The sequence below is a fragment of the Prionailurus viverrinus genome, chromosome C2, assembly GCF_022837055.1.
Source record: "Prionailurus viverrinus isolate Anna chromosome C2, UM_Priviv_1.0, whole genome shotgun sequence".
Lineage (NCBI taxonomy): Eukaryota > Metazoa > Chordata > Mammalia > Carnivora > Felidae > Prionailurus > Prionailurus viverrinus.
Genome location: NC_062569.1, coordinates 49,792,068 through 49,817,634, shown reverse-complemented (window position 1 = coordinate 49,817,634; position 25,567 = coordinate 49,792,068). Strand labels below are relative to the sequence as shown.

Genomic DNA, 25,567 nt, shown 5'->3' with positions numbered 1-25,567 from the left:
TCTGAATGGTAGGCAGAGGGAGCTGTAGAACACTCTCAACCCTCAAGGTGACCCTTTGCATGCTTTACCACATTTCCTGCCCCTTCTCCCCGTTGGCCCCATCAAGTAGAACTCACCATTGTAAAAAAGCAGATAAGAGGTTTTCACACTTGAGGGGGAAATGCTGAGTCTGGAAATGTTTTAAGGTAGCCTGCTGACATCATTGGCAATGTTAGTAGTAGAAGTAAAGTGATTTTTCTTTTCTAGGAAAGAATTTTGGTGTATGTGTGTTAAGTGGGCTAGGGAAAGGAAGGCAGCCTAGGAACTGGTAAGTTGGAAATGAGCATGTTATTAATATCAAAAATCCAAATGGAGATTAATTTCTTAATGTGATTACTATGAGCATTCATAATATTAATGTTATAGATCATGCATAGACTGTCCTCTTTAGTTTACTAATAAAAGATTCTTATAAATAAAACTTTAAGAAAGTTGGCCTATGTGTCTTCCTTCCTTCCTTTTATTTATTTGTATGTTTGTTTATATATACACACTTTTTTTAAGTCATTCTTTTCATTTTAAATAAAACTATGCCAGGAACATTATTTTTCTTTTTTAAGATCTTCCTTTAAGCAGAACCCTTAAAAATCTTTTGTGAACAAGCATTTTAAAGTGCCTACATGGGCATGGCTTTGTAGAGATAGTTAAATTGACTTAGACCTACTTGTCTCAGAATACAGAGGACAAAGCAGAAAATTGTATTTTAAAGCTGCATTTTTGACTGGGAAATAATTAATCTCCAATGATAAACTGCTTTACAGCTGATTTGTTCATGGATATAATGATGGCTCCAGAAAGTAATATGCTTGATTCAGTTGCCCTCAATAATTCCATATACTGGTTTAAATCATGGTAATTGATTTAAAGAAGATACGACTTTTTTGGTTGTTGTTGCAATAAGGATATAGGGAGTAGTGTGTGCTAAAGTGGATTGGAATAGAATATTTTTAAACTACAAATCAGCTGGTTTTGTGGGGTTTCCACCTGTAGTGTTTTTGTAGCTGGAATATTTCTTTCTTTCTTTTTTTTAAGTTTATTTATTTATTTTGAGAGAGAGCATGCAAGCAGGGGAGGGGTAGAGGGAGAGAGGGAAAGAGAGAGAATCCCAAGCAGGCTCCGCACTGTCAGCACAGTGGGGCTCTATCTCACGAATTGTGAGATCATGACCTGAGCCGAAATCAAGAGTTGGACACTTAACTGACTGAACCACCCAGGTGCCCCAATAGTTGGAATATTTCTGCCACTGAGAACAGCTCTTTTCCAACACAATAATTATCATTTGCTGGTATGGCCTTCCCCAGCCACATCCACCATATGACAGAGTCAGTGGTCTCTGTGAAGCTACTGAAAACTGCTTTAGGTGAGTCAAGCTGGCCAGTGTGGCTAAAACCTTGGATCCACACCTTGCAAGAACAGAAGGAAGGGTACATTGATCGGAAATGTGATTTCAGTTAAATGAACCTCGATTATTTTTACGTTCCTGAGTTGAGTACTGTAAAACAAAACAGAGTCACTAGTTCACCTAGGATGGACTTGGTTAAATGGCCAGTATTGGTAATTGTTTCCTAAATGCTGACAGATGCTTTTGCATTATTCATCAAAAGTTTCTTCTATCATTAGAATCACACTGCCTTCACAGTGCTGCAAATGTTTTCTGAGATTTGAAGAAGATGTAGGCTTCGTTGGGGCTTTTTTATCTTTCAGATGGGGATGGTAGGGATAAATTCTGATGTTTCAATTGCCCTTGTTCTGCTAGAGGAAAAGAATTTCTGATTACAGTACTTATCAGCAATTGGAGTGATGAATCAGTTGCACAAATTCAAAATAGCACGCGACATAATTGTCCTGTGAATAGATCTTGAGGGAAGCAGCCTTATGGGATGAGGGCCTATATGTTGTTCATTCCTGTAGTGAATAATATAGGGTGAGTAGGCATCTTGGGAAGGCCTGTGCATCTCCTGGGTCTTTACTGGTACTGGTTCCTCAAGTGCTTTGTTTGAAACTGAAGTCCTAATGTTTCAAGTGCATGCATCATGTTCAAATACAGCATACCTTGCATTTAGCAACAATCTTAGCATTATATGGGGGCTGATACAATCACTTACATGTGAGAGCACCATCCCATTTAAAAAATTTTTTTTAAATATAATTTATTGTCAAGTTAGCTAACATACAGTGTGTACAGTGGAACACCATCCCATTTTTAAAGCTTGTAATTGTTTGTTGGGAATCTACTCTGTGTTCTTGTGAATTTATCAAATTACCAAAATTGATTCCTATGTTATGCTTAGTTCTGGCTCTAAGTCAGGCATGTAGGACATAAATGTGGACTGGTATAATTTTTTATAGTAAACTTAGATCTGAATTTAGGGTTAGATAAATAAATTACTTTTAAAAATAACACATATTTTTCCCTTAAAAATTAAAAATTAGAAGTTGTTTTGTGGTGAGTGATAAAGAATATTATGAATTCTAAAATTTTCCTTCATCATGTTAAAACATTTTACTATTTGTCTTTTAATTTTCAAATCTTTTTTCAGTTCTTATTCCATATGGGCAAATAGCGTATTAGATAGTTTTAAAAAATTAAGCTTTAATTTTAATTATTTATTTTAAGGGGTTTTTTTTTGTTTTTTAAAGACAGAGAAAAAGTGAGAATGGGGGAGGGACAGAGAGAGAATCTCAAGCAAGCTCTGCACTGTCAACGTGGAGCCCAATATGGGGCTTGAGCCCATGAACTATGAGATCATGCCATGAGCCGAAACCAAGAGTTGGATGTTTAACCAACTGAGTCACCCAGATGCCCCAATTAATTAGTTATTTAATTTCATTGTATTATTTAAAAAAATCACTTGTTAACTGCAAAAAAAAAAAAAAAAGAAAAACACAGAAGAGAATAAAGAAGATTATGAATCATGTGTAGCTTTGTAATCCAGAAACAACTTTGGTTGGCGTTTTTGGTATAAAGCCTTCTAGTTTCTTCTCCTTTTTCCATGATCTACAGTATCCAAATGCAATGTTAGAAACTCACTTTTGTGTGGTTCACCTAGTGCTGGAGTCAGAAAAAAGTACATGTAGATGGTAGACACCAAATGAGGGAGTAAGTCCCAGAAAAACTGAAAGGGCCTGTAATATGCTGCCTCATCTATAATACAGAGAAATCTTGCAGACAACCCGAAGACTTGCTTTAGGAAGTTTACCTATCCTGAACTTGGAGTTCTAAGAGAATAAAATATTATGATTGGATAAGTTTTCTAGCCAGCTGAGTTACTCCACTATACTTTGAAAAATCTAAAAACACTAAAAAAACTAAAACTAAACTAAAACTAAACTAAACTAAAACTAAAAATTAAAACTAAAACTAAAACACTAAAAAATCTAAAAACAAAAAATCTTTGAAAAATCTTAAAACACTTCCAAATCATGTTCTTCAATATTTAGCAGAAGAGACAACACATTGATTACTGTTTAAGCTAATAGTTATTATTTTTTACAATTGTATTCACCCTTAGTCAAATCTTAGGTTTAAATGCTAAAAATCACTGTTTGTGAGATAAACGCAAATTGACCCCCAGCTTCTATTCATAAAATACTATTTAATTTTTTTTTTCATGGCAACCTAAAAGAGTTGGGGATCTAGTTTAGATCAGTTCATTGAGAACCACAGATTCATTAATCTAATGAACAAAAACATATGGCCAAAAATGTGTGCCAGGCACTATTCTGCACATGAAATCATGGGTAAATAAAACATTTCTGTCCTTGTGGAACTTACATTTTAGTGGGGCAAACCCAGAAAATAAACAAATAAATGGCTATTAATAACTGGCAATCAGGAAGCCTGTTCTGTTTGGGTGTCAGGATCTACCCCTGTGGGTTACTTAATCTTAGGCCTGAATTTCAAGAAGGCCTTAGCCATGCAAAAGTCTGGGGGGAAGCATTCCAGAGAGAAGGAGCAGTGAGTGCAAGGTGTACTGGGGAACTGTATGGATCCCAGTGATCAATAAAGAACAGGAAAAGGAGAGCCTGTTAGAGTGATAGTATCATCACTTTACTGGGGTAATTATGCTTCCTGGGGGAGGCTGTTGGATTGTTTCAAAAAGTCTAATTGATCTTTAAAAATTACCACATTAGCTATGACATGTCCACCGATGGATGAATGGATAAAGAAGATGTGGTATATACATACAATGGAGTATTACTCGGCAATGAAAAAGAATGAAATCTTGCCATTTGCAACTACGTGGATGGAACTGGAGGGTATTATGCTAAGTGAAATTAGTCAGAGGAAGACAAAAATCATATGACTTCACTCATATGAGGACTTGAAGAGACAAAACAGATGAACATAAGGGAAAGGGAAACAAAAATAATATAAAAACAGGGAGGGGGACAAAACAGAAGAGACTCATAAATATGGAGAACAAACTGAAGGTTACTGGAGGGGTTGTGGGAGGGGGGATGGGCTAAATGGGTAAGGAGCATCAAGGAATCTACTCTTGAAATCATTGTTGCACTACATGCTAACTAATTTGGATGTAAATTTTAAAAAATAAAAAATAAAATAAAAAAGTACCACATTAGCTATGAGATGGAGAATTACTTATGCGGGAAAAACAGGGAGGCCATATGGAATGCTCAGACATCCAGGAGAGAGATGATGTGGAGTTTGGATCATGGGGTTTCCATCCTGATAGACATGGTGAAGTTGGGTTATGCCTAGATGAAGAATCAAGGCTTTGTGAAGGAATAGAGAAAGGAAACAATGACTTCCTGATTTGGGGGTCAAACACTTGGGGGGGTAGTGGAGCCATTTACTGAGATGGAGAGGCTGGAGAGAAATAGGTTTTAGACTTATGTTTAAGATTCTTATTAGACATCCCAGCTCGGTCATCTGGCAGCCTAACATACCGGCCTTTATAAAACTGAAGGTAGAGGATGGTATTGGAGAGTTACGTTTGAAGTCATTTGTGTGAGAACAGAATTAATGCTCTGGGATAGGCCACATTCCTTGGAGTAGCATAGAAACTTAAGTTCCTTCAAACTTTGGGAGCAGTTTTATTGTCCTGCCATAGAATTTTCAGTGATTCAGAATCTGCTGACAATACCTTGAGTCACTGCTTTTTCTGAGCTTTGATATCATATAGGAAGAAGGAAAAAACTGGTATTTGTTGAGAGTCTAATGTGTGCTGAGAATTGAGCAAGACATTCTTTGTACTTTGTTTTTGTGTCTAACATGAGGAGACTGGCTCAGAGTCAACAGAGTAGGCCAGGTGACAGTGGGACTGAGCAGTGAAGCCAGAATTCACATGCAGGGCTTTTGCCTTGCGTTTTGCTTCATCATGTTTGCAATAGGCAGTTATAAAGGAGTGGCAGTATTTTCCGTTGGTTTTTCTTGCAAATTATGTGCAATTTTAAGGTAAATATAACATTGCCCATATGTTTACTAAAAAGATGTTTCAAAGCAGTACTTGCTCATGGCAAAGAGAAAAAAAATTCCTCAACAATACAAAAGACTTTAAGGTGAGAATTAAGTATCTTTGTTTCTTCAAGTACTATGCTCATTCTACAAATTTCGTAGATTTTTGAGACTATAATACCTTCAAGTAGCATCATTATGCCATAATGGTTGTAACTTAAAAAAAATTTTTTTAATGTTTATTCATTTTTGAAAGACAGAGACAGAGTGTGAGTGGGAGAGGGGCAGAGAGAGAGGGAGACACAGAGTCTGAAGCACGCTCCAGCCTCCGAGCTGTCAGCACAGAGTCTGACATGGGGCTCGAACTTACAGACCATGAGATCATGACCCAAGCTGAAGTTGGAGGCTTCACCAACTGAGCCACCCAGGTGCCCCGTTAACTTTTTTTTTTTTTTCCCACTTAACAATGTATCTTGGACAGCTTTCCATTTTGGCAAATTAAGATCTATGAGATTCTTTTTAATGACACTCATAATTTCTTTAATATTACATTTTATGGTTAACCTCATGGACATTTAGATTATTTCTAGTTTGTTTTTAAACAATTACTAAGAAGGTGGCAGTGATCAGCCATTTATCTTTATCTCTATCTCTATGCTTCGTTATGCCAGTTTTTTAAAAAATTTTTTAATGTTTATTTATTTTTGAGACAGGGAGAGACAACATGAACGGGGGAGGGTCAGAGAGAGAGGGAGACACAGAATCTGAAATAGGCTCCAGGCTCTGAGCTGTCAGCACAGAGCCTGACGCGGGGCTCGAACTCATGGACCGAACTCATGGACCGCGAGATCATGACCTGAGCTGAAGTCGGATGCTTAACCGACTGAGCCACCCAGGTGCCCCTCGTTATGCCAGTTTCTATACAGGATAAATTCCTGGTCTTACGATTGCAAGGTCAAAATGCATCTTTCTTGTAAATTTAGATAAATATTGCTAAATTGATTCAAATAATGTTACTCAACTTATGATCTTATTATCTGCCCCACAACTTCATCCACAATAGCTTTTAATAACATTATAATTGGTACTTATTAGGTAAAATATTGTTTTGCCTTGACTTTAAACTTTTAACCATGAATAAGGTTAAGCATTTTCTTCTGCATTTGTATTGGTCATTTCTTCTGTGAATTGTGTTTATAAATATATATTTTTTGCCTATTTTTAATTGGCTTGTTGTCTTTTTCTTACTGACTGGCAAGAACCCTTTCTATCATAGATATTAGTCCTTCATTTATTATGTATGTTTGCAAATATTTTCTTCTAGTCTGTTGTTTATTTTGAATTTTGTTTATGATTTACACAGTGTTAAATTTATCATCCTTTCCATTAGGACTTCTGTCTTTTGTTTACATTATAGAATGTGTGGAATCTATACTCTGAAAAAGCTTCTAGGAAGACAGACTTTGTTATACAGCATTGCCTAGCTGTTAAAAACTGTGTGTCCTGTAGTGGCCGAAATATATATTCTATATTTCACTGACCTACCATGTCAGATATGATTCTCCCAACAACCTATGCTTCTGACATTAAGATGGCTATCAGGGGGTCATCATTTTTCCTACCCACCTCTTCTTTTTCCTGGGCTACAGCTCTTTCTTATCTTTTTTCTTTCTTGATGTTACTCTTTTTCACCATCAAAACTTTTGCTTCCAGTTGCTTCTTCTTGTCAATGCCACTGTTGTGCTGTGTGACCCATCCCTAACATTACCTCTGCCCTCTGTGACATTTTTTCATGGTCAAATCTTGGATGCTTCCCAAGATTTACTTGAATCATTCCACCAAACATAGGGTAAGTGTGTCACTTCTCGACTCTGTATTCTCGCTTGGTAGTCACCCTTGCACTGCTAAAGAAGTACATGAATGCTCATGTTCACATACATGTGCATGTGTTAGTGTGTGCAATTATTTCTGAATGGAGAGACTCAAGAATACTTGTATCCAGATAGTTATGGTTTTAACGCTGGCCTTTTTTTCTGGGATTGACTATTTAGAAAACTTCATAGCACATCTGCTCTGATTATATATGCCAACTTTGCTTGAAAGAAGCTCTCAGGTTTTTTTTTTTTAAATTTTCTCCCATTTTTAGATTTTTCTATTTAAAAAAGTGATTTAAGATCTACAGTGCAGTGATTAGGGATAGCAATTCCAATCACAATTGCTGCTAATAGGCTGTGTGAATACTCAGTTACTCAATGATGTTTATGTGGTATTATATTTTTAAAAAAATGGGAAGCTTATGATATTAGGACCAGGGTTTGGATGAGGACAAATGACTTTTGAAACATAAACCTGAGAGGATTTTCCTAGGCATTTTCCTTACCACACAGATATCTATTTTTATGTTTTTTTAAGCATGGATTTTTCTTCCCCACAAAAACACCTGCCCCAGAAATAAGTTGCCTGTTTTAAATGCCATATGACTTGATTTCCAACAGGCTGTGTGGCCAGAAGGTGCCAGGCCTGCTTTAGCTCAGAAGGTGGTCTCTGAAACCTCCTGAGAAGCCATTGGCCTGAGAGCAACAAAGGCTTGGAGGGAGGGATACTTTGTTTTCTAGAGAAATGTGATCTCTTGTTCCATTTTCTGTTATTTCACTGTTTGATGGAGAGCCTTAAAATAGGACCTCAATGGACCAAATTAGGACAGTTTGCATGAAATCAGTTAAGCTTTTTTGTCTTTTGTTGTTGTTGTTGTTGTTGTTGCTGCTGCTGTTGTTTTTGACCAAAAAAAAAAAGAAATCAACTCCATTAGTCAATAGTTAGTGAAGGAAATAGGGGCTCAAGTGTAAGAATTGGGGATTCTGGGGGTATGCGAATTTGTTGGAATACAGAACAGGCATTCTCTTTTAAAATGTAATTCAAGTAAATGCAGGAGGTAGGTGGGAGGTGCGCTTTAAGAAATGAGTAAGACGGTAACCACCTGAACAAATACTTGCTCTGTGTATGTACTATGTGCAGCACACTGTGTCAGTACCCTGTAGAGACGTTTTTTCAACTTCTGGATAAAATGCTGATTGGTCTTTAAGGCTTAACACTCTGTCCTATTCAGCAGCTACCTACAAGTTATAACAGATCTGAAATTATGAAGTATTGAGCAGCTGTCAAGGAGACAGAGTTTATAGAGAAACAATCGTGAATGACTATTTGAATATCAGAATTTCATATCTTCTAATCCTTGCTTAAGTTGGGATGATTCCTATTTTATCGGTGGGGGGCAAAACCTTGTGCTAATGTCCTAATAGGTAACTGAGCTTCTGAGTAAGTCTTTGCTTCTTTCACGTAAGTGACTGAATTAAGGCCCAGGGCTGTGCCTGGGAAAATGGCTCCCATTGACCACCATGCTAAGTGAAGGTGCCCAGCTGTGGTCTCCAAAAATGGCTCTCAGCATTATGAAGAGGAGCTTTTAAAATGCAGATTCTTAAGAAACAAGAATTTCTGGAGATGTAGTCTGGGAGTCTGTATTTTAAAGAAAGCCAAGATTGGGGACCAGTTGCTACCTTAGGAGAAGTTGGATTTGTCCAAAGAGCACATTCAACTTCTGTCTTCTAATAGCCATGTACGCTTCCATTTTGATCTAATTGCCAATCAAATAATAAGCTAGCACTTTGAAATTAATGTGTGATATGGTAAACTGCTTGTTCTTTTTAACATACCCATTAGAAATACTTTGATGCTCTGCCATGACAGCGCTTGTAGAACTGAGAGAAAATATCTTGCTGACTTTCAGGAAGGTTAAGTCTTATTCATATAGCTGAATAAACTGCCCTTGCCCAGTGTTACCCAAGAAACCAGCCAGGAAGATTAGGTGTGAGAAATAAGTGAAACTGGCTTTCTAGTTACTAAGAACAAGAATTAGAGTCTAGGGGCACCAGGTGGCTTAGTTGGTTAAGTGTCGGATTCTTGATTTCAGTTTAGCTCATGATCTCATGGTTGTGATATCGAGCCCTGCCTCAGGTTTGGTGCTGGGCGTGGAGCCTGCTTAAGATTCTAACTCTTCCTCTCCCCTTCCCTGTTCATGCTTCTCTCTCTCTCAAGAAACAAACAAACAAACAAACAAACAAACCAGAATTAGAGTTTATTTATTTATAAAACGTTTTTAAAAGTAATCTCTACACCCAGTGTGGAGCTTGAACTCATAACCCCGAGATCAAGAGTCACATGCTCTACCTACTGAGCCAGCCAGGCACCCATAGAGTCTAATTTTTTAATGTGGCAAACAGAGTATTTATAATTCATTTAAAATAATTACAACTACCATTTATACATTCTAAGTGTGGAGGGAAAATGTGCACAGGCCCAGCACAAGAACAATTGGAAAAAAATGCACCAGGTGCTCTTATTATGATCTTCAGGGGCCAGGCTTAAATTCTGTCTCCTCTGGAATTCACCTTGATCCACCCCGGCCTTCCTTGGTCCTTATCGTCCTTATTTTTTTACACCCCCTCCCTATTTTATTAATTTTACATATTACTTACCAGTCTTATCATTACCATGAAGTAGTATCACCACGGTACATGAAGTTTCTAGTAGCTAGACCATATGTTATAGACTCCAAGTATTTGCTAGAAGAGGTCTTAAGAGCCAGCAAATCTGATTCCTTATTTCTATACATCAGATCACTGGAATCAAGACTGCTTAAAAAACGTACCAGTGATGAGCCAGTTAGGGGCCTGGACAGGACGTGAAGGCAGACATTCTGTGCACTGAAATGGAGAGAGAACTGCCCTGGGAAATCAAGGTACCTGGTGTCAAAGCTTGTCTGCCATTTACTAGCTTTATTATCTCAGACAAGTTCTTCACTTCTCTGAGTCTGTTTGATTCACTCTACAGCGAGGGACATTTAATCATCTTTACTTCACAGGGATATTTAGAGGAATAATTGAGATAATATGTCAATAGTCTTCACTCTGGATTCCCAGGAAAATCCCTGCTCAGCCCCATTCTTAGAGATGGTGACTTAATTGGTGTGTGGTAGGGCTTTGTGCTCAACGCTTCTAAGGAGGTCCCTCAGTGATTTTGATTTACAGCCAAGGTGGAGAACCACGAGCGAGCCTTGTTAGTTGGCAATGTTCTCTGTAAGTAAAGGCCAGTATTTATTGTGGCTTGGGAGTTCTTCTAAATATCCAGTACAATGTCATATTACTTAATAAATGATGGAATAAAAATCTAGTATGTATGTATTTTATAGCCATATTGTGGAATGGTGGCAACACTGACATTTCTTCTATTGAAGCAGAAAACTCTTTACATATTAGACAGAACTAAATTTAGAATTTTTGAAATTAACTTATATCCCCCTCCCCCATAGGGTGACATTAAATAAAACCAACAAAATCATATTGTTATGAGTTCTCTCTTGTATCTCATTTGTTTCCCAGGGTTAACAATTATGGAGCAGAAATAATTGTTGAATACAAAATAGGTCTCATTAAAACAGACAGTGTTATCTGGAAGGCTTTAACAAAATAGAAGAAAAGGTTCGGACATATAAAAACTACTGATAAATTCCTTTCACCCTTTCTTTGATCTAAATCCCCCATACGTATTTATCAACTTTGCAAACATATTGACTATGTGCATATAAAGTTTGCAAACAAATTCCAAAATGTTACTGCCAACCAATTAGTTTCTAAAAACCTTTCAAATAATTTTCTCCACAGGAGTGATTTAGGTATTGGAAAGAAAAATCAATGAACTCTACATTGTTTGCTCCTCACTGGGAAGAATCAGGACTTAAGAGTGGAGCACACTCCATGGTTGTTTGTAAGCACATTTATTCATAAGCTGATATGATTTGACTTTAAGCCTCCATTGCTGGCAAGCAGGAGCTTTTCAAGTGAAGCCATTCCCTGTGAAGAGCAGTTATATTTTATATAAAGATCGTTTTAAAAATTCATGTCTCTGGTAAGCTACCCAGATGTTAATCAGTTTTTTTTTTCTTTAAAGTTATTCTGAAAGGCTTTTGGATGAACTAGAATTTTATCTTCTTGAAAGATAAGATAATACTTGTGAAAGCTAGATCAGCTTTTTTACAGACTCATACAACTTAGAGGAAAATGCATTTTTAGGTTGAGGGTAGTGGGATATTCAGAGATATTCTTTGACCTTCCGAAATGCACACAGCCAGTTTGACAGAGCCAGAAGTAGAATTCTTCTTGCCCCTCTGCTTCTGCCCCCAACCTGTGGACTGACCCTGAGACCCAGCTGCATGGCCCATCAACAAGCTGTCTCAGTACTTACTGGGCAATGGGTCCCAAATTATGTTTTGGTCCGTGTGGAGAATGAAACACCCTATTCTTCTGCTCTGATGATTTTAGGAAATCTCCCTTTCCTTCCTTTGAGGGAAACATTATCTGCATTGTTTGACACTTTCCACATAGAAATGAAATTGTTTTCAGAAGCTAATCCCTTTCAGTCACTCAGATTTACTCTAATCGGTAGAAGCTGGCAAGAAATCAATTCACATTTTTCATGTACCTTTTGCTGAAAGATTCTCTTGCAGGGGAACTGGACCTTTTTTTAAACCTGCTAATGCACAGTTTGATGAGCATTGTCCCAGAATAAATGTGTTTACAAAAGAGCGCAAGTGATACTCTCATATGGCCTTAACACAGACATGGTTGTAACCCCGTATGTGAGAAAGTGTCTCAAGGTGACATTTAGAGCAGAGAATGAGCAGGGCCCTGGTTTTGCTTATTAGTGCGGGAGGTTATATTCTTCTTGGCCTTTTAAAGAGCAGCGCTAGGAAATACATGCAGGTCCCTGTGTGTGTGTATACATATATGCATACAAATACAAACATACAAATATACATACACAAATATGTATACGTCTGTGTTCCTGTTTACTTTGTGTGTTTGTTTCTCTCCTTCTCATTCTTACTGAGTTAATTTTAATTTTGAACATGTAGGATACCAAGAGAGGTCACTCCCATATCCCTTCCACTTGATATTCTCCCATCCTTGCAGGTAACCAGCTTCATTGTTTTCTGGTTATCCTTCTTGTTTTTCTTTTTGTAAAGATAAATATTTGTATATTTAAAAAGAAAAATCCCAAGCTTTTTTTTTACACAAAAGTAGCATACTATATATATATGCTTATTTATACTTTGCCTTTTTCACTTACTAATACCTTCTAGAAATTATTTCATATCAGTTTATGGAGATCTTTTTTTATTCTCTTCTACAGTTATATAGTAGTCCACTGTATGTATGTATGTATATATTATTTTATTCAACCAGTTTCCTGTTTAGGATCATTTTTACCCTGAATGGCTGAGGAAGAGTTTAATGTGATATGAAGGAGGGGGGAAGAGAAGACAAAAAACAAATGAACACAATCATTGTAGAAATCGCAAAAATACGCTGAGTGAAAGAAGCCAGACACACAGGACTGCAGAATGTAAGATTTTCACCTATGTGAAATATCCAGAGAAGACTCATCTATAGAGACAGTACTGGTTAGTGGTTGTCTAGGGCTGTGGGTGAGTGGGTGAAACAGAGAATGACGGCAAGTAGACATGAGGTTTCTTCTTGGGGTGATGGACATGTTCTAAAATGAGATCAGTGGGGCTCCTGGGTGGCTCAATTGACCAACTATTGATTTCAGGTCAGGTCATGAGATTGAACCCCACTTAGGTCTCTGTGCTGAGCAGGGGCCTGCTAAGATTCTCTCCCTCTCCTTTTGCCCTCCCCTGCTTGTGCACATGTGCGTGCATAGGCTCGCTCTCTCAAAAAAAAAAAAAAAAAAAAAAGATCGCAACTTGGTAGATGTACTAAAGGCATTAAATTGTACATTTAAAACAGGTGGATTTTAATGTATATAAATTGTACTGCAATAAAGCTATTAAAAAATTCACATCAGGTGATATGTTAGACATTCCTACCAGAATGTGATGACCTCTAATTCAAGCATGGCATAAAGAGTTAAACCCTCTTAGATGTCATATGCACTTAGTGGAAATGTTGGGAATCTCTCCTCCAATGATATATACTCTCTCTTATACTTCAAATCAGAAGTATATTTTTTATAGCATTTTCTGCTTGAGGGTTTTAGTGAGCCAATAAACCCTACGGAAATTTACTTATTTTAAAGGGCAGAAATGATTGATTTAATCCTTTTAAAGAATTGAATTCTAAAGGACCTTGCAGATCACTTTGTTACGCCTTTCGTTTTACAGATAAAACTCTGTTAAGAGTTTTAAAACCCTAATTATGTAATAAAGTTAGAAATACAGTCTTCTCATCTGTTTTGCTCTTTAAATATTTATGCTATTTTGTTAGCAGCCATTAAAATGATAATTATTAAGACTGTGTAGAAACATGGAAAGCTGTTTATTATACAAATGAAAAAAAGCAGCGTGCCAAATGACCTAAATATCATGATTGCAACCAGTATGTCAAATTTGTGTACATATTGAAGTCTGGAGCATAATAGACAAAAACAATATGTGTGTTATGGGTGTTTCTCTTTTAATATTCCTGAATGTTGCTGTGCTGTATCAAAATAAACTTCTTTCCTAAAAACATTAAAGCTATCATAGACAAAATGTAGAATCAAAGGAATTGTGCTTATGTTGGTTGTTGCCTGCATTTGTGACCTGCATTGGCAGATTTTCCTAGACACCTTCCAGCCCTGAGAATGTGTGTGATAAGGTTGTATCATTCTAAGCCCCTGGAACTCTTCCCCTGTTTACCTGTCACTGGAAGTCTTCCTTTGTTCCCTTGTTTCTTGTCCTATTTTATGGAATCTACCCATCTGGCCTGTTTGGAAAATGACTTCTATGTGGGTAGCAACTACTGTTATCTGTCGCTACAGAAGGCAGAACATAAAGAAGTTGGCTTGAGCTGACACTTTGTGATTTAGATGACATTGGGAGAATATTTTATTTTCAACATTGAATGAGTTACAAAGAATGACTGAGGTTGGTCCTTTTTTGGTTAGCTTTACTACTCAATGGATTGTCTACAATGAGGTTTTGAAGAAGGGAGAGATACGTTACATGACTCTCAAGACTCCACTGAACTTGAATTTTCAATTTAACTCTAAATGCCTTTTCTATGTGATAAGACGCAAAAAGCAGCTACGTAAACAATTTAAGCAGCACATTGTTTCAGAGCCTGGCTCTGCCAAATACGTTTCTATCATGTATGCTTGTTTACGGCAGTGGATGAAGCTGAAGTCTTAGCTCATGGCTGAATTGGTGGGGTAAATATGAAGCTAGTGGATATTAATATATAATATAAAGGCACTTCCACATTGAAGGATTGGATACTACTTTCTAAAATATTTGGGTTTCTCTGAATGATGCTTGCTGAATGGTAAGTGGTATTTATTAGCTCAAATAACTGATTACACTTCTATATCATTATGCTTTCCCTGTTAAAGTGATGAGATTTTATAGCCATAGCAGTTCCATTCTAGGTCAAAAAATGTGGGGGGATACTGTGAAAAGGAAAGAAAAAGAAGCTGCAGTGTGAACAAAGTAGAGGACACTGTGTCAGATGTATAAGTAGCACTTGCTATCAGATCTTTGACAGTACAGTTAATTCAGTTTCCATAATTTCCAAAATTGTTTAAACAATTTATTTTATTCTTTCTTCCCAAAGAGACATCTTCCTGAATTATGTTTCTATCCTGCCCATCTTTTGCTCAGAAATGTCTAGTGAATCTCTCACTGCCAATAGATTAAGATCTTATTCTACCAACATCCCGACCCCCTACAGCCTGGTTGTATCCAGCCCATAATCATATGTCTTGTCATTTTCCTTTTGAGTCACTCTTCCAAAGTTGGAGACCCATCGTTGCCTACCCTCTGAGCATACCTCTACTCTTTCCGTCCCCAGGCATTCACTGATACTGTGTTATTACCACACTTTTCCCCTTTCCAGCCCACTGTGTTCTCCTTTCTCTATGGACTCCCATAGTATTTCCGTCAATAATAAAACCATAATTGTAACTACCATTTATAGTGTTTATGATATGCCAGGCACCGTTTTTAGTACTTTACATGAATTGGCTTATTCAGTCCTCAACGTTTGAAGATTGTTATCCTCATTTTATAGATAAGGAAATGGAAGTGCACAGGGATTAGGTAACTTGCCCAAGGTCAAAAAGCTAGTTAAGTGGCAGATCTGGAATTTTATCCCAGGTTGTGTAGATTCAGACTCTTGTGTTCTTGACCATAGCTCTAAACTACCATTAATAAATTTTCCTTTTAGATGTTTTATTTTCTTAAAGTTTAACCAATTTAGGTCAAAGACAAAGTCTCCTTGTTCTCTGCTTTACTTCATTACATAACCCTGTGTTTGGAATTGCCGTTCCAAAATTGCTGTGGCCTATTATTATGATGTATTTTAAATTATTATTTATTTTTAATTGATGAGCATTTCTTTATTTTATTTTCTAATTTACATCAAGTTAGTTACCATATAGTGCAATAATGATTTAAGGAGTGGAATCCAGTGATTCATCCCCTATGTATAACACCCAGTGCTGATCCCAACAAGTGTCTTCCTTAATACCCTTGCCCATTTAGCCCATCCACCCCACCACCAACCCCTCCAGCAACCTTCAATTTGTTCTCTATATCTAAGAGTCTCTTATGTTTTGCCCCCCTCCCTGTTTTTATATTATTTTTCTTCCCTTATGTTCATCTGATTTGTATCTTAAATTCCACATATGAGTGAGGTCATATGATATTTGTCTTTCTCTGACTAATTTAGCTTAACACAATACCCTCCAGTTCTATCCACGTAGTTGCAAATGGCAAGATTTCATTCTTTTTGATTGCCGAGTAATACTCCATTGTGTGTTTGTGTGTGCGTCTGTGTGTGTGTGTGTGTGTGTGTGTGTGTGTGTGTACATACATACACACATCTTCTTTATCCATTCATCCATTGATGGACAGTTGGGCTCTTTCTATACTTTGGCTATTGTCGATAGTGCTGCTATAAACATTGGGGTGCATGTGCCCCTTTGAAACAGCACACCTGTATCCCTTGGATAAATACCTAGTAGTGCAATTGCTGCGTCGTAGGGTAGTTCTATTTTTAGTTTTTTGAGGAACCTCCATACTGTTTTCCAGAGTGGCTGCACCAGTTTGCATACTCATCAGTAGTGCAAAAGGTTTCTCTTTCTCCGCATCCTCACCAACATCTGTTGTTGCCTGAGTTGTTAATGTTAGCCATCCTGACCGGTGTGAGGTGGTATCTCATTGTGGTTTTGATTTTGTATTTCCCTGATGATGTGTGATGTGGAGCATTTTTTCATGTGTCGGTTGGCCATCTGGATGTCTCCTTTGGAGAAGTGCCTATTCATGTCTTTTGCCCATTTCTTCACTGGATTATTTGTTTTTAGGGTTTTGAGCTTAATAAGTTCTTTATAGATTTTGGATACTAACCATTTATCTGATATGTCATTAGCAAATATCTTCTCCCATTCTTTTGGTCGCCTTTTAGTTTTGCTGATTGTTTCCTTCGCCATGCAGAAGCTTCTTATTTTGATGAGGTCCCAGTAGTTGATTTTTGCTTTTGTTTCCCTTGTCTCTGGAGACATGTTGAGGAAGAAGTTGTTGCAGCTGAGGACAAAGAGGTTTTTGCTTGCTTTCTCCTCGAGGATTTTGATGGCTTCCAATCTTACATTTGGATCTTTCATCCATTTTGAGTTTGTTTGTTTGTTTGTTTGTTTATTTATTTATTTATTTATTTATTTTTAACGTTTATTTATTTTTGAGACAGAGAGAGACAGAGCATGAACGGGGGAGGGTCAGAGAGAGGGAGACACAGAATCTAAAACAGGCTCCAGGCTCTGAGCTGTCAGCACAGAGCCCGACGTGGGGCTTGAACTCACGGACCGTGAGATCATGACCTGAGCTGAATTCGGCCACTTAACCTACTGAGCCACCCAGGCGCCCCAGTTTTGAGTTTATTTTTGTGTATGGTGTAAGAAAGTGGTCCAGGTTTAATCTTCTGCATCTTGTTGTCCAGTTTTTCCAACACCATTTGCTGAAGAGACTGTCTTTATTCCATTGGATATTCTTTCCTGCTTTGTCAAAGATTAGTTGGCCATACATTTGTGGGTCCGTTTCTGGGTTCTCTATTCTGTTCCATTGATCTGAGTGTCTGTTTTTGTCCCAGTACCATGTTGTCTTGGTGATTACAGCTTTGTAACATATCCTGAAATAATGAATTGTGATGCCTCCACCTTTGGTTTTCTTTTCCAGGATTGCTTGTGCTATTCAGGGCCTTTTCTAGTTCCATACAAATAGTAGGATTGTTTTCTAGCTCTGAAAAATGCTGGTATTATTTTGATGGGATTGCATTGAATATGTAGATTGCTTTGTGTAGTACTGACATTTTAACAATATTTGTTCTTCCAATCCATGAACATGGAATGTTTTTCCTTTTTGTGTGTGCGTGTTTTCTTCAATTTCTTTCATAAGTTTTCTATAGTTTTCAGTGTATAGATTTTTCACCTTTTTGGTTACGTTTATTCCTAGGTATTTTGCGGTTTTTGGTGCAATTGTAAACAGGATTGATTCATTGATTTCTCTTTCTGCTGCTTCATTATTAGTGTATAGAAATGCAACCGATTTCTGTGCATTGATTTTATATTCTGTGACTTTCCTGAATTCATCAATCAGTTCGAGCAGTTTTTGTGGAATCTTTTGGGTTTTCCATATAGAGTATCATGTCATCTGTGAAGAGTGAAAGTTTGACTTCCTTCTTGCCGATTTGGATGCCTTTTGTTTCTTTGTGTTGTCTGATTGCTGAGACTAGGACTTACAATACTATGTTAAGAGTGGACATTCCTGTCGTGTTCCTGACTTTAGGGGGGGAAGCTCTCAGTTATTCCCCATTGAGGATATTAGTGGTGGGTTTTTCTTATATGGCTTTTATGGTCCTGAGGTATGATCCTTCTTTTTTAAAATTTTTTTGTAATGTTTTATTTATTTTTGAGAGAGAGAGAGAGAGAGAAAGAGTGAGCGAGCAAGCAGGTGAGGGACAGAGAGAGGGGGAGACACATAGTCTGAAGCAGTCTCCAGACTCTGAGCTGTCAGTACAGAGCCAGACGCGCGACTCAAACTCACAAACTGTGAGATCGTGACCTGAGCCGAAGTTGGTCATCTAACTGACTGAGCCACCCAGGCACCCTGAGGTATGATCCTGCTATTCCTACTTTCTTGAGGGTTTTTATCAAGAAAGGATGCTGTATTTTGTCAAATGCTTTCTCTGCATTTATTGAGAGGATCATGTGGTTCTTGTCCTTTATTTTGTTAATGTGATGTATCTCATTGATTGATTTGCAGATATTGAACCAGCCCTGCAGCCCAGGTATAAATCTCTCTTGGTCATGGTGAATAATTCTCTTAATGTATTGTTGGATCTGGTTGGCTAGTATCTTGTTGAGAGTTTTTGTATCCATGTTCATCAGGGAAATTGGTCTGTAGTTCTCCTTTTTAGTGGGGTCTTTGTCTGGTTTTGGAATCAAAATTATTCCTTTAAAAAATATTTTAAAGTAATCTCTATATCCAACATGGGGCTCGAATTTAACAACCCCAAGATGAAGACTCACATGTGCTACTGACAGCCGGGCACCCTGATGTGACCTATTATAATCAGTGGTCAGTCAAGTACTTGGGTTTTTCTAGGAGTTTTGGCTTTGTTGGTTTGACTTGATGATATTATCTTGATACACTGATACTCTCTATTCTTCCTCTTATTACTGGTGTGAGATGGTCAGTGTGGCTGCCAAGAATTCAAATCTGGGCTTTTGTTACCTAAATGAATGGTGCTCTGTAGTGGGTGACTTTTCTAATGCATGCAAAACCAAATCTCAAATTTTGTTCTGTGCTTCAAGTTAAACACTTTAAGTTTGTGTTTGTTTTCTGAAGCTGTATTTTTATTATTTGATGTCAAGTAAAATGAGAAAGAGCAACCTATACTTCACTTTCCTTGCAATATCAAATCTTAAAGTGATACTTGATACTATGCAGTTCCTCCTTAATTTCTTTGGAAAAGAAAAGGCTCTTCATGTGAAGAAGAGTGGAAGTTGGTTACGTTGAAGTTACTTGTAGCGAGTACCCTGCACCTACAGTGTTAAGCTTTAAGATCACATTATCTTTCTTGGTAAAGGCAAGATACTTAGTCAAAAAAGCTGAAGTCTGATGTTGCTGGAATCTGTTTTCTGTGTTTATCTGTTTCTAACAGCATACTGCTTGATAAGATAGGTACTCAGAACTAGATGTTTCTAGTGCTCTAGTGGTTATATATGTGCCTGTGTATTAGCAGGTGAAATAAAAGCTATCTCTGGCTAATATAATGAGAAAGTATTTGGAAGAGTATTGGATAACTTACAGAATCAAAGGGAAAATGTCAGCCGCAAGGATAACTGTAACAACTATGGCATCTTAGGATGGCCAAGCAAGAGCATCTCTTAAGTCTTGGCCATTGAAATGGCTCCATTCTGTTTTCTTTCAATGGTCAGATCAGGATTTGTGTTCTTTGGAAGGGAGTCAAATTTGTTCTTAGCTTAAGTTAGGTGCCCATTTCTTAGTTGGGGGTCACCAAAAGCACATGAAATGGGAAAGGAGTATTTCCAGTTACCAAAGAAGGGGAAACAGGCAACACCAACAGATGCCCACTTCTAACAAGGTTCATCTCAAAGCAGAGAGAATTTACATGATAGTTTTTAAAAAAGATTTTATTTTATTTATTTTTTAAAGTTTATTTATTTACTTTGATGGGCAGGAGGGACAGTAGGAAGGGGAAGGAGAGAATCCCAAGCAGGCTCTGCACTGTGAGTACAGACATGAATTCATGAACTGTGACATCATGAGTTGGATGCTTAACCGACTTAACCACCCTGGTGCCCCTAGATGATAGTTTTAACTTGGACAGTGAGTGATTTGGATATTACCTGAATTCAATCACTAAGCTGTTCTTCTAGGTGGAAAATCTTGGCAGTTTATTTCATTAATCAACAGTTGTTTTATGTTCATTTGTGAAAACATTTGTTTTCTAATCACATTTAAAAAATGATATGTATCTATTTTCAAATATACACAAAAATCTAATAATGTGAACCCATAAGTAACCATTATCCAACTTCAAAAATTGTTAACATTTTGTTGATCTTGTTTCTGTTGATTGTATGTGACAGCATTATTACAAGATGTTTTTACAACTGGCTATATAAAAACTCACAAGACTTAATATGAAGTCCGAGAATTGCTTTATGAACTTAAATCCAGGTATCAAATGATCAGTCTCATAGCAAAAAATATGTTGCTGGTTAGAACAAAAGATGGCTCTGTGCAGCATTAATGCATTGTTTATCTGGAAGTAGAATTTTATTTCAACCAGGAAGGCTTTTCACTGGCTTAAGACTGGTGAATCAATTCCTCAATAGCTCTTTCTAGATTTCCTTTACCAACTTTGTCTTTTGGTCCTTGAAATCTTTAGGAATAAATCAGAGGTTTTATTTGACAGTGAAGTTTCTGAACACCCATCTGCATGTGCATTGTGTAAGAGCTGAAAGTGCTGTAATCTCTTTTGTAGTTGAAAGATGCATGAGTGTGATGCAGTCCGGGACACAGATGATCAAACTGAAACGTGGAACCAAAGGGCTCGTCCGGCTCTTTTACCTGGATGAACATCGGACCCGCCTCCGATGGAGACCCTCAAGGAAGAGTGAGAAGGCAAAAAGTAAGAACAACCTTTGAATTCTTTTCGTGGCTTGAAATAGTAATACATGGGTTATATTGGCTGGGCTCTTTGGCAGCCTCAGATCTGTGAAACTTTGATATTTTTACAAGATTTGGGGTCAGTTGCTAAAGGATACAGAGAAACTGAATAAGTAGTGACCATTTTTGCTTTTTTATTTCTTTGGAAGTTTCACTCCATAAAAGTTTTCTTGCCCATGAATGCTGTAAATGTTAATATTTCCCCTGTGTTGGAGACATGATATATTTTTTAGTGATGTTTTATGGCCCGAGGCCTTTTATTTTTATTTTTTTTATAAAAGGTGAAGGATATCATAAATCCAGTGGGCTTTAAAGTATATTGCATTATTCTGAGCATGGTAACTGATTAGTGAATTAACAAAATTGTTTTAATGATTTTAAGCAAAAGAGCTTTGGCCTGACTCCTACTTAAACCCTCTCTCCCACACCTTGTACATTCAGCACCAAGTCCTTGTTGGGTCCTGTGTAATGGCTGTCTCATCTCATTCCTTCCTGTTTTCATAGGAATCTCCTTGGTCTGTGGTCTCTTTACCTTTTGGGCCTCTTGAGAAACTTCCTAGCCAATCTCCATTTTGCTAGTTTCTGCTTTTGTCTGTTAAGATACTTTCATCTTCAAGTAGCACAAGACTTGGACTAAATTAGACTTACATGATAAATATATCATCTCACATAACAAGAACTTTAGAGATCAGCAGGCCCAGGCGTGGGACATGAGTCTCTAGCTCTGTTTTCCCAAGTGCTCTTGGCTCTGTTCCTAGTGTGTTGGCCCTGTAGTCAAGGCAGCAGCAACATGGTGCTTCCTTTTCAGGAGAGAGGATTTCATTCCAGAATTTTGCCTCAAAGCAGACTACCCCATGTCTCCTTGGTTAGAACTGAATTACATTCCTACGCCTAAAGTAATCATAAGAAATAGGAATGGGGCCACCTCAATGGCTTAGACTCACCAGAACTTGCCCTGGAGTGGGTGTGGGCTCATTTCCCTGTGAATCATTTGGGGAATGAGTTGATACCAGAAGAAAATTGTGACTCTGCCATTAAGGCACAATGGAAGGGAAGATGGGGTATAGGAGCAAATCAAGAAGATTACAACACTTCTGATGCATGCTTAAAAACAAGCAAACAAATAAGAAAGTACTGTTTTCGTCTAAAGTAATTGTCCCTGCTAGTGCCTCTCTGATCCAAACCTGCAGTGTTGCTCTCTTACCTGTATGATGCCAATCTCTGGTTTCTTGTATCAGGCTCTCTCTGATCTAGCCTTTCTAGCTTTATCCCCCACTTCCTTTCTCTCTTGAGCTTTATAGTCTGGTGTAAATGGCCTATTTAACATTCCTGGAATGGATCTCATGTTTCTGTATCTTACACTTTTTCTCCTGGGATGCCACCTTGTTTCTCTCTACCTCTCCAAGCCCTGCTCTCCCTTCATCATCCTAGCATTCTTTCTATAAATGCTCATCACATTTAGCTCTGCTATTCGGTTTTTTCCCTTCCAGTTTTTAACTGTCATCTTATATGTGTTGTAAAACTCCAAGGTCAGTTCGAGGTCTTCATATGTTTTCCCTGTGCAAATATGTAAACTATAAATTTGATGTATTCATAATCTCCTTTTTCTACCAGTCTTTTTGCCCTGATGCATACATCAATCTTCCTATCATAAATTTCAACATATCCTGACTAAAAGCTTGAGAGGGCATTATCCAGGCTGCGCAGGAAGGTAGAGTGGTATGTGGAGAGGGTTAATGGCAGGAAATGACAGGGCTTGTAGTTCACTTTTGAACTTAATACCATGATTCACAGACAGTGAGTTTGTTCATGCTTATTTTTTTTAATGCTCATTTATTTTTGAGAGGGAGAGAGAGACAGAGCACAAGCGGGGGAGGGGCAGAGAGAGGGGGAGGCACAGAATCTGAAGCAGGCTCCAGGCTCTGAGCTGTCAGCACAAAGCCCGATGTGGGGCTCAAACTCACAAATCGTGAGATCATGACCTGAGCTGAAGTTGGACGCTCAACCGACTGAGCCACCCAGGCGCCCCATGTTCATGCTTATTTGTAAAATTTAAGATGATTTTGCTATTTTTTTCTTAATACATGTACATATCTCCACGTGCCACATAACTGCATTTCACTTTCCTCACAGTACTTATTGACTCCATTTACAAAGTCACCGAAGGTCGGCAGTCTGAAATATTCCACAGACAAGCTGAGGGGCACTTCGATCCCAGCTGCTGCTTTACCATCTACCATGGCAACCACATGGAGTCTCTGGATCTCATCACCTCCAACCCTGAGGAGGCCCGCACCTGGATCACAGGCCTCAAGTACCTGATGGCCGGCATCAGTGATGAAGATTCACTTGCCAAGCGGCAGAGGACCCACGACCAATATCCTCCCTAGAATGTTAATTTTGAGCTGTGTGTGTGTGTGTGTGTGTGTGTGTGTGTATTAGACTTTATTTTATTTTTTCCTATAATTTTGGGACTTAAAGCTACTTTTCTTTCTTTCTCTTTCTTTACCCCTAGCACCTTTCTGCTCTCTCCTCACTCTCATCCCAAGTAAATGAATGCGTCGAACATACAGAAACTTAAGCTTGCATGAACTCAGGAGCAGGCTTTTTCTGAGGAGATTGAATTTAGCTCCACAATCTGAGAGGTCTCCAACTGCAGCCTAATGTTTCCTAAGAGAGATTAGATAGCTGGGAAAGTGTTTATTTGATTACAAATCCTGCTTTGTAATCAAGTCAGTTTAGTTGAACAAGTACTTTTGAGTTCCAATTACACACACGGTATTAAGCTCCTTCCTGCTTTCTCTCTCTCTCTTTAATTTACAGTGTGGAAACTGATTGATACTGAAGGGGAAGTCATTTTTTACACAATACCATTTACCTTCTCTAAATTCTTCAAGAAACTGGGAGACTCATCTGAGTCGCCTTAATTAAACTCATTTCTTGAGGTCCTGTGGTGCTGACAAGATAAATAGTTAACGTGCTTGGTCTGAAGGCACCTCTTCTGCTGCTATGGAGCAGCAGCAGGCCATGTGACATGGCCTTTTTGGCCTCAATTTCCTTATGTGTAAAGTGAGGGCGATAGAGTTGTTGACTGTTTTGGTTTCCTTCTGCACATTTTGAAGGGTCTTAAAACACATGTGCCCCAATCTATGAAGGGAGTAGTCCTACTTCCTTGGAATGTGTGTCCTAAATTTGTCCCCCAGAGTAGTGATAAATTTGTGCTGCTCTAGTTATAATTCCAGACCCAGGGTATTGTTTGAGCAGAGTGGAAATATTCAGCCCATGAAAGGATTTTTGACAGTGGGAAGGTCTGAGCTGATGAGCCATGATATTTTCATCAATATTCACAGCATGCAGATAAAGGCACCTGGGATTCATAAATGAACAAAATGCAAACATAGAAAGGAACTTTCTGTGCTTTATTCTTTCATTTGGTTCTTAACTCCTTAACATTTGGTAAAAAACAAACAAAATGCTGAATAAAATTGCTTTCTTGTCTAAACCACAGAATCATATTAACAGTGCCTCGAACTAAAACAATATTCATTTCTCATGAACAGGAGATGTGAGATAGGGCAGTTCAAGAACGGGTTAATCAGTGGCTCAGTGATGTCACCCAAGACCTGGGTTCTGCCGTTCTCAGCATGTTGGCGTGGTCCTTGGGCAGGTTGCCCCTTGGTCAGACAGAGGTACAGCAGCTTTGGGCAGCAGCTCCAAACACAGCCCTGCCCAGAGGAAGCATAGTTTTCTTCTCACAAAGCTTCTTTTTAAGAGGATTGTAAATCTTTCCAGGATGTCCACCCCAGCCCAAGACTAAATATCATCATTGGCCAGAATTGTTACTGCAGGTCCATTCCTGAACCAGTCTTCGATAAAATAAATCAATTAGCGTAACTGGGCTTTGAGCTCAAGACTCTTTTGCATGCTTAAAAACTAAAGACTCTATATAGAGTTTTTGTTTATGTGGGTTTCATCTTAATGTTTATTTTTGAGAGAGAGGAAGACACAGAATCCAAATCGGGCTCCAGGCCCTGAGCTGTCAGCACAGAGCCTGACGCGGGGCTGGAACTCATGAACAGTGAGAACATGACCTGAGCCGAAGCTGGATGCTTAATCCACTGAGCCACCCAAGTGCCGCCAAAAACTATTTTTCAAAGCAAAACAAATTTGTGAGAAAGAGTAGTGTTGCTTTTCACTTTGCAAGTCACTTTAATGTGTATCTGGATAGAACACATGCATTTTCCTATCTGTTTCTGCCTTCAGTCTGCATGTTGTATTGTTTTGGTGGAAATGCATGAAGAAAATTT

General features: G+C 38.1%; 1 protein-coding gene across 1 annotated transcript in view; it reads left to right on the top strand.

The window, feature by feature from the left end:
• The window catches only part of PLCH1 (phospholipase C eta 1), a 191,200-nt gene that overhangs the window by 77,688 nt on the left and 87,945 nt on the right, over window positions 1-25,567 (top strand). Inside the window, exons 3-4 of the mRNA XM_047876576.1 lie at window positions 21,076-21,222; window positions 23,394-23,637. Of these exons, the coding sequence (XP_047732532.1) occupies window positions 21,076-21,222; window positions 23,394-23,637 (391 nt within the window). The remainder of the gene's footprint in view (window positions 1-21,075; window positions 21,223-23,393; window positions 23,638-25,567) is intronic.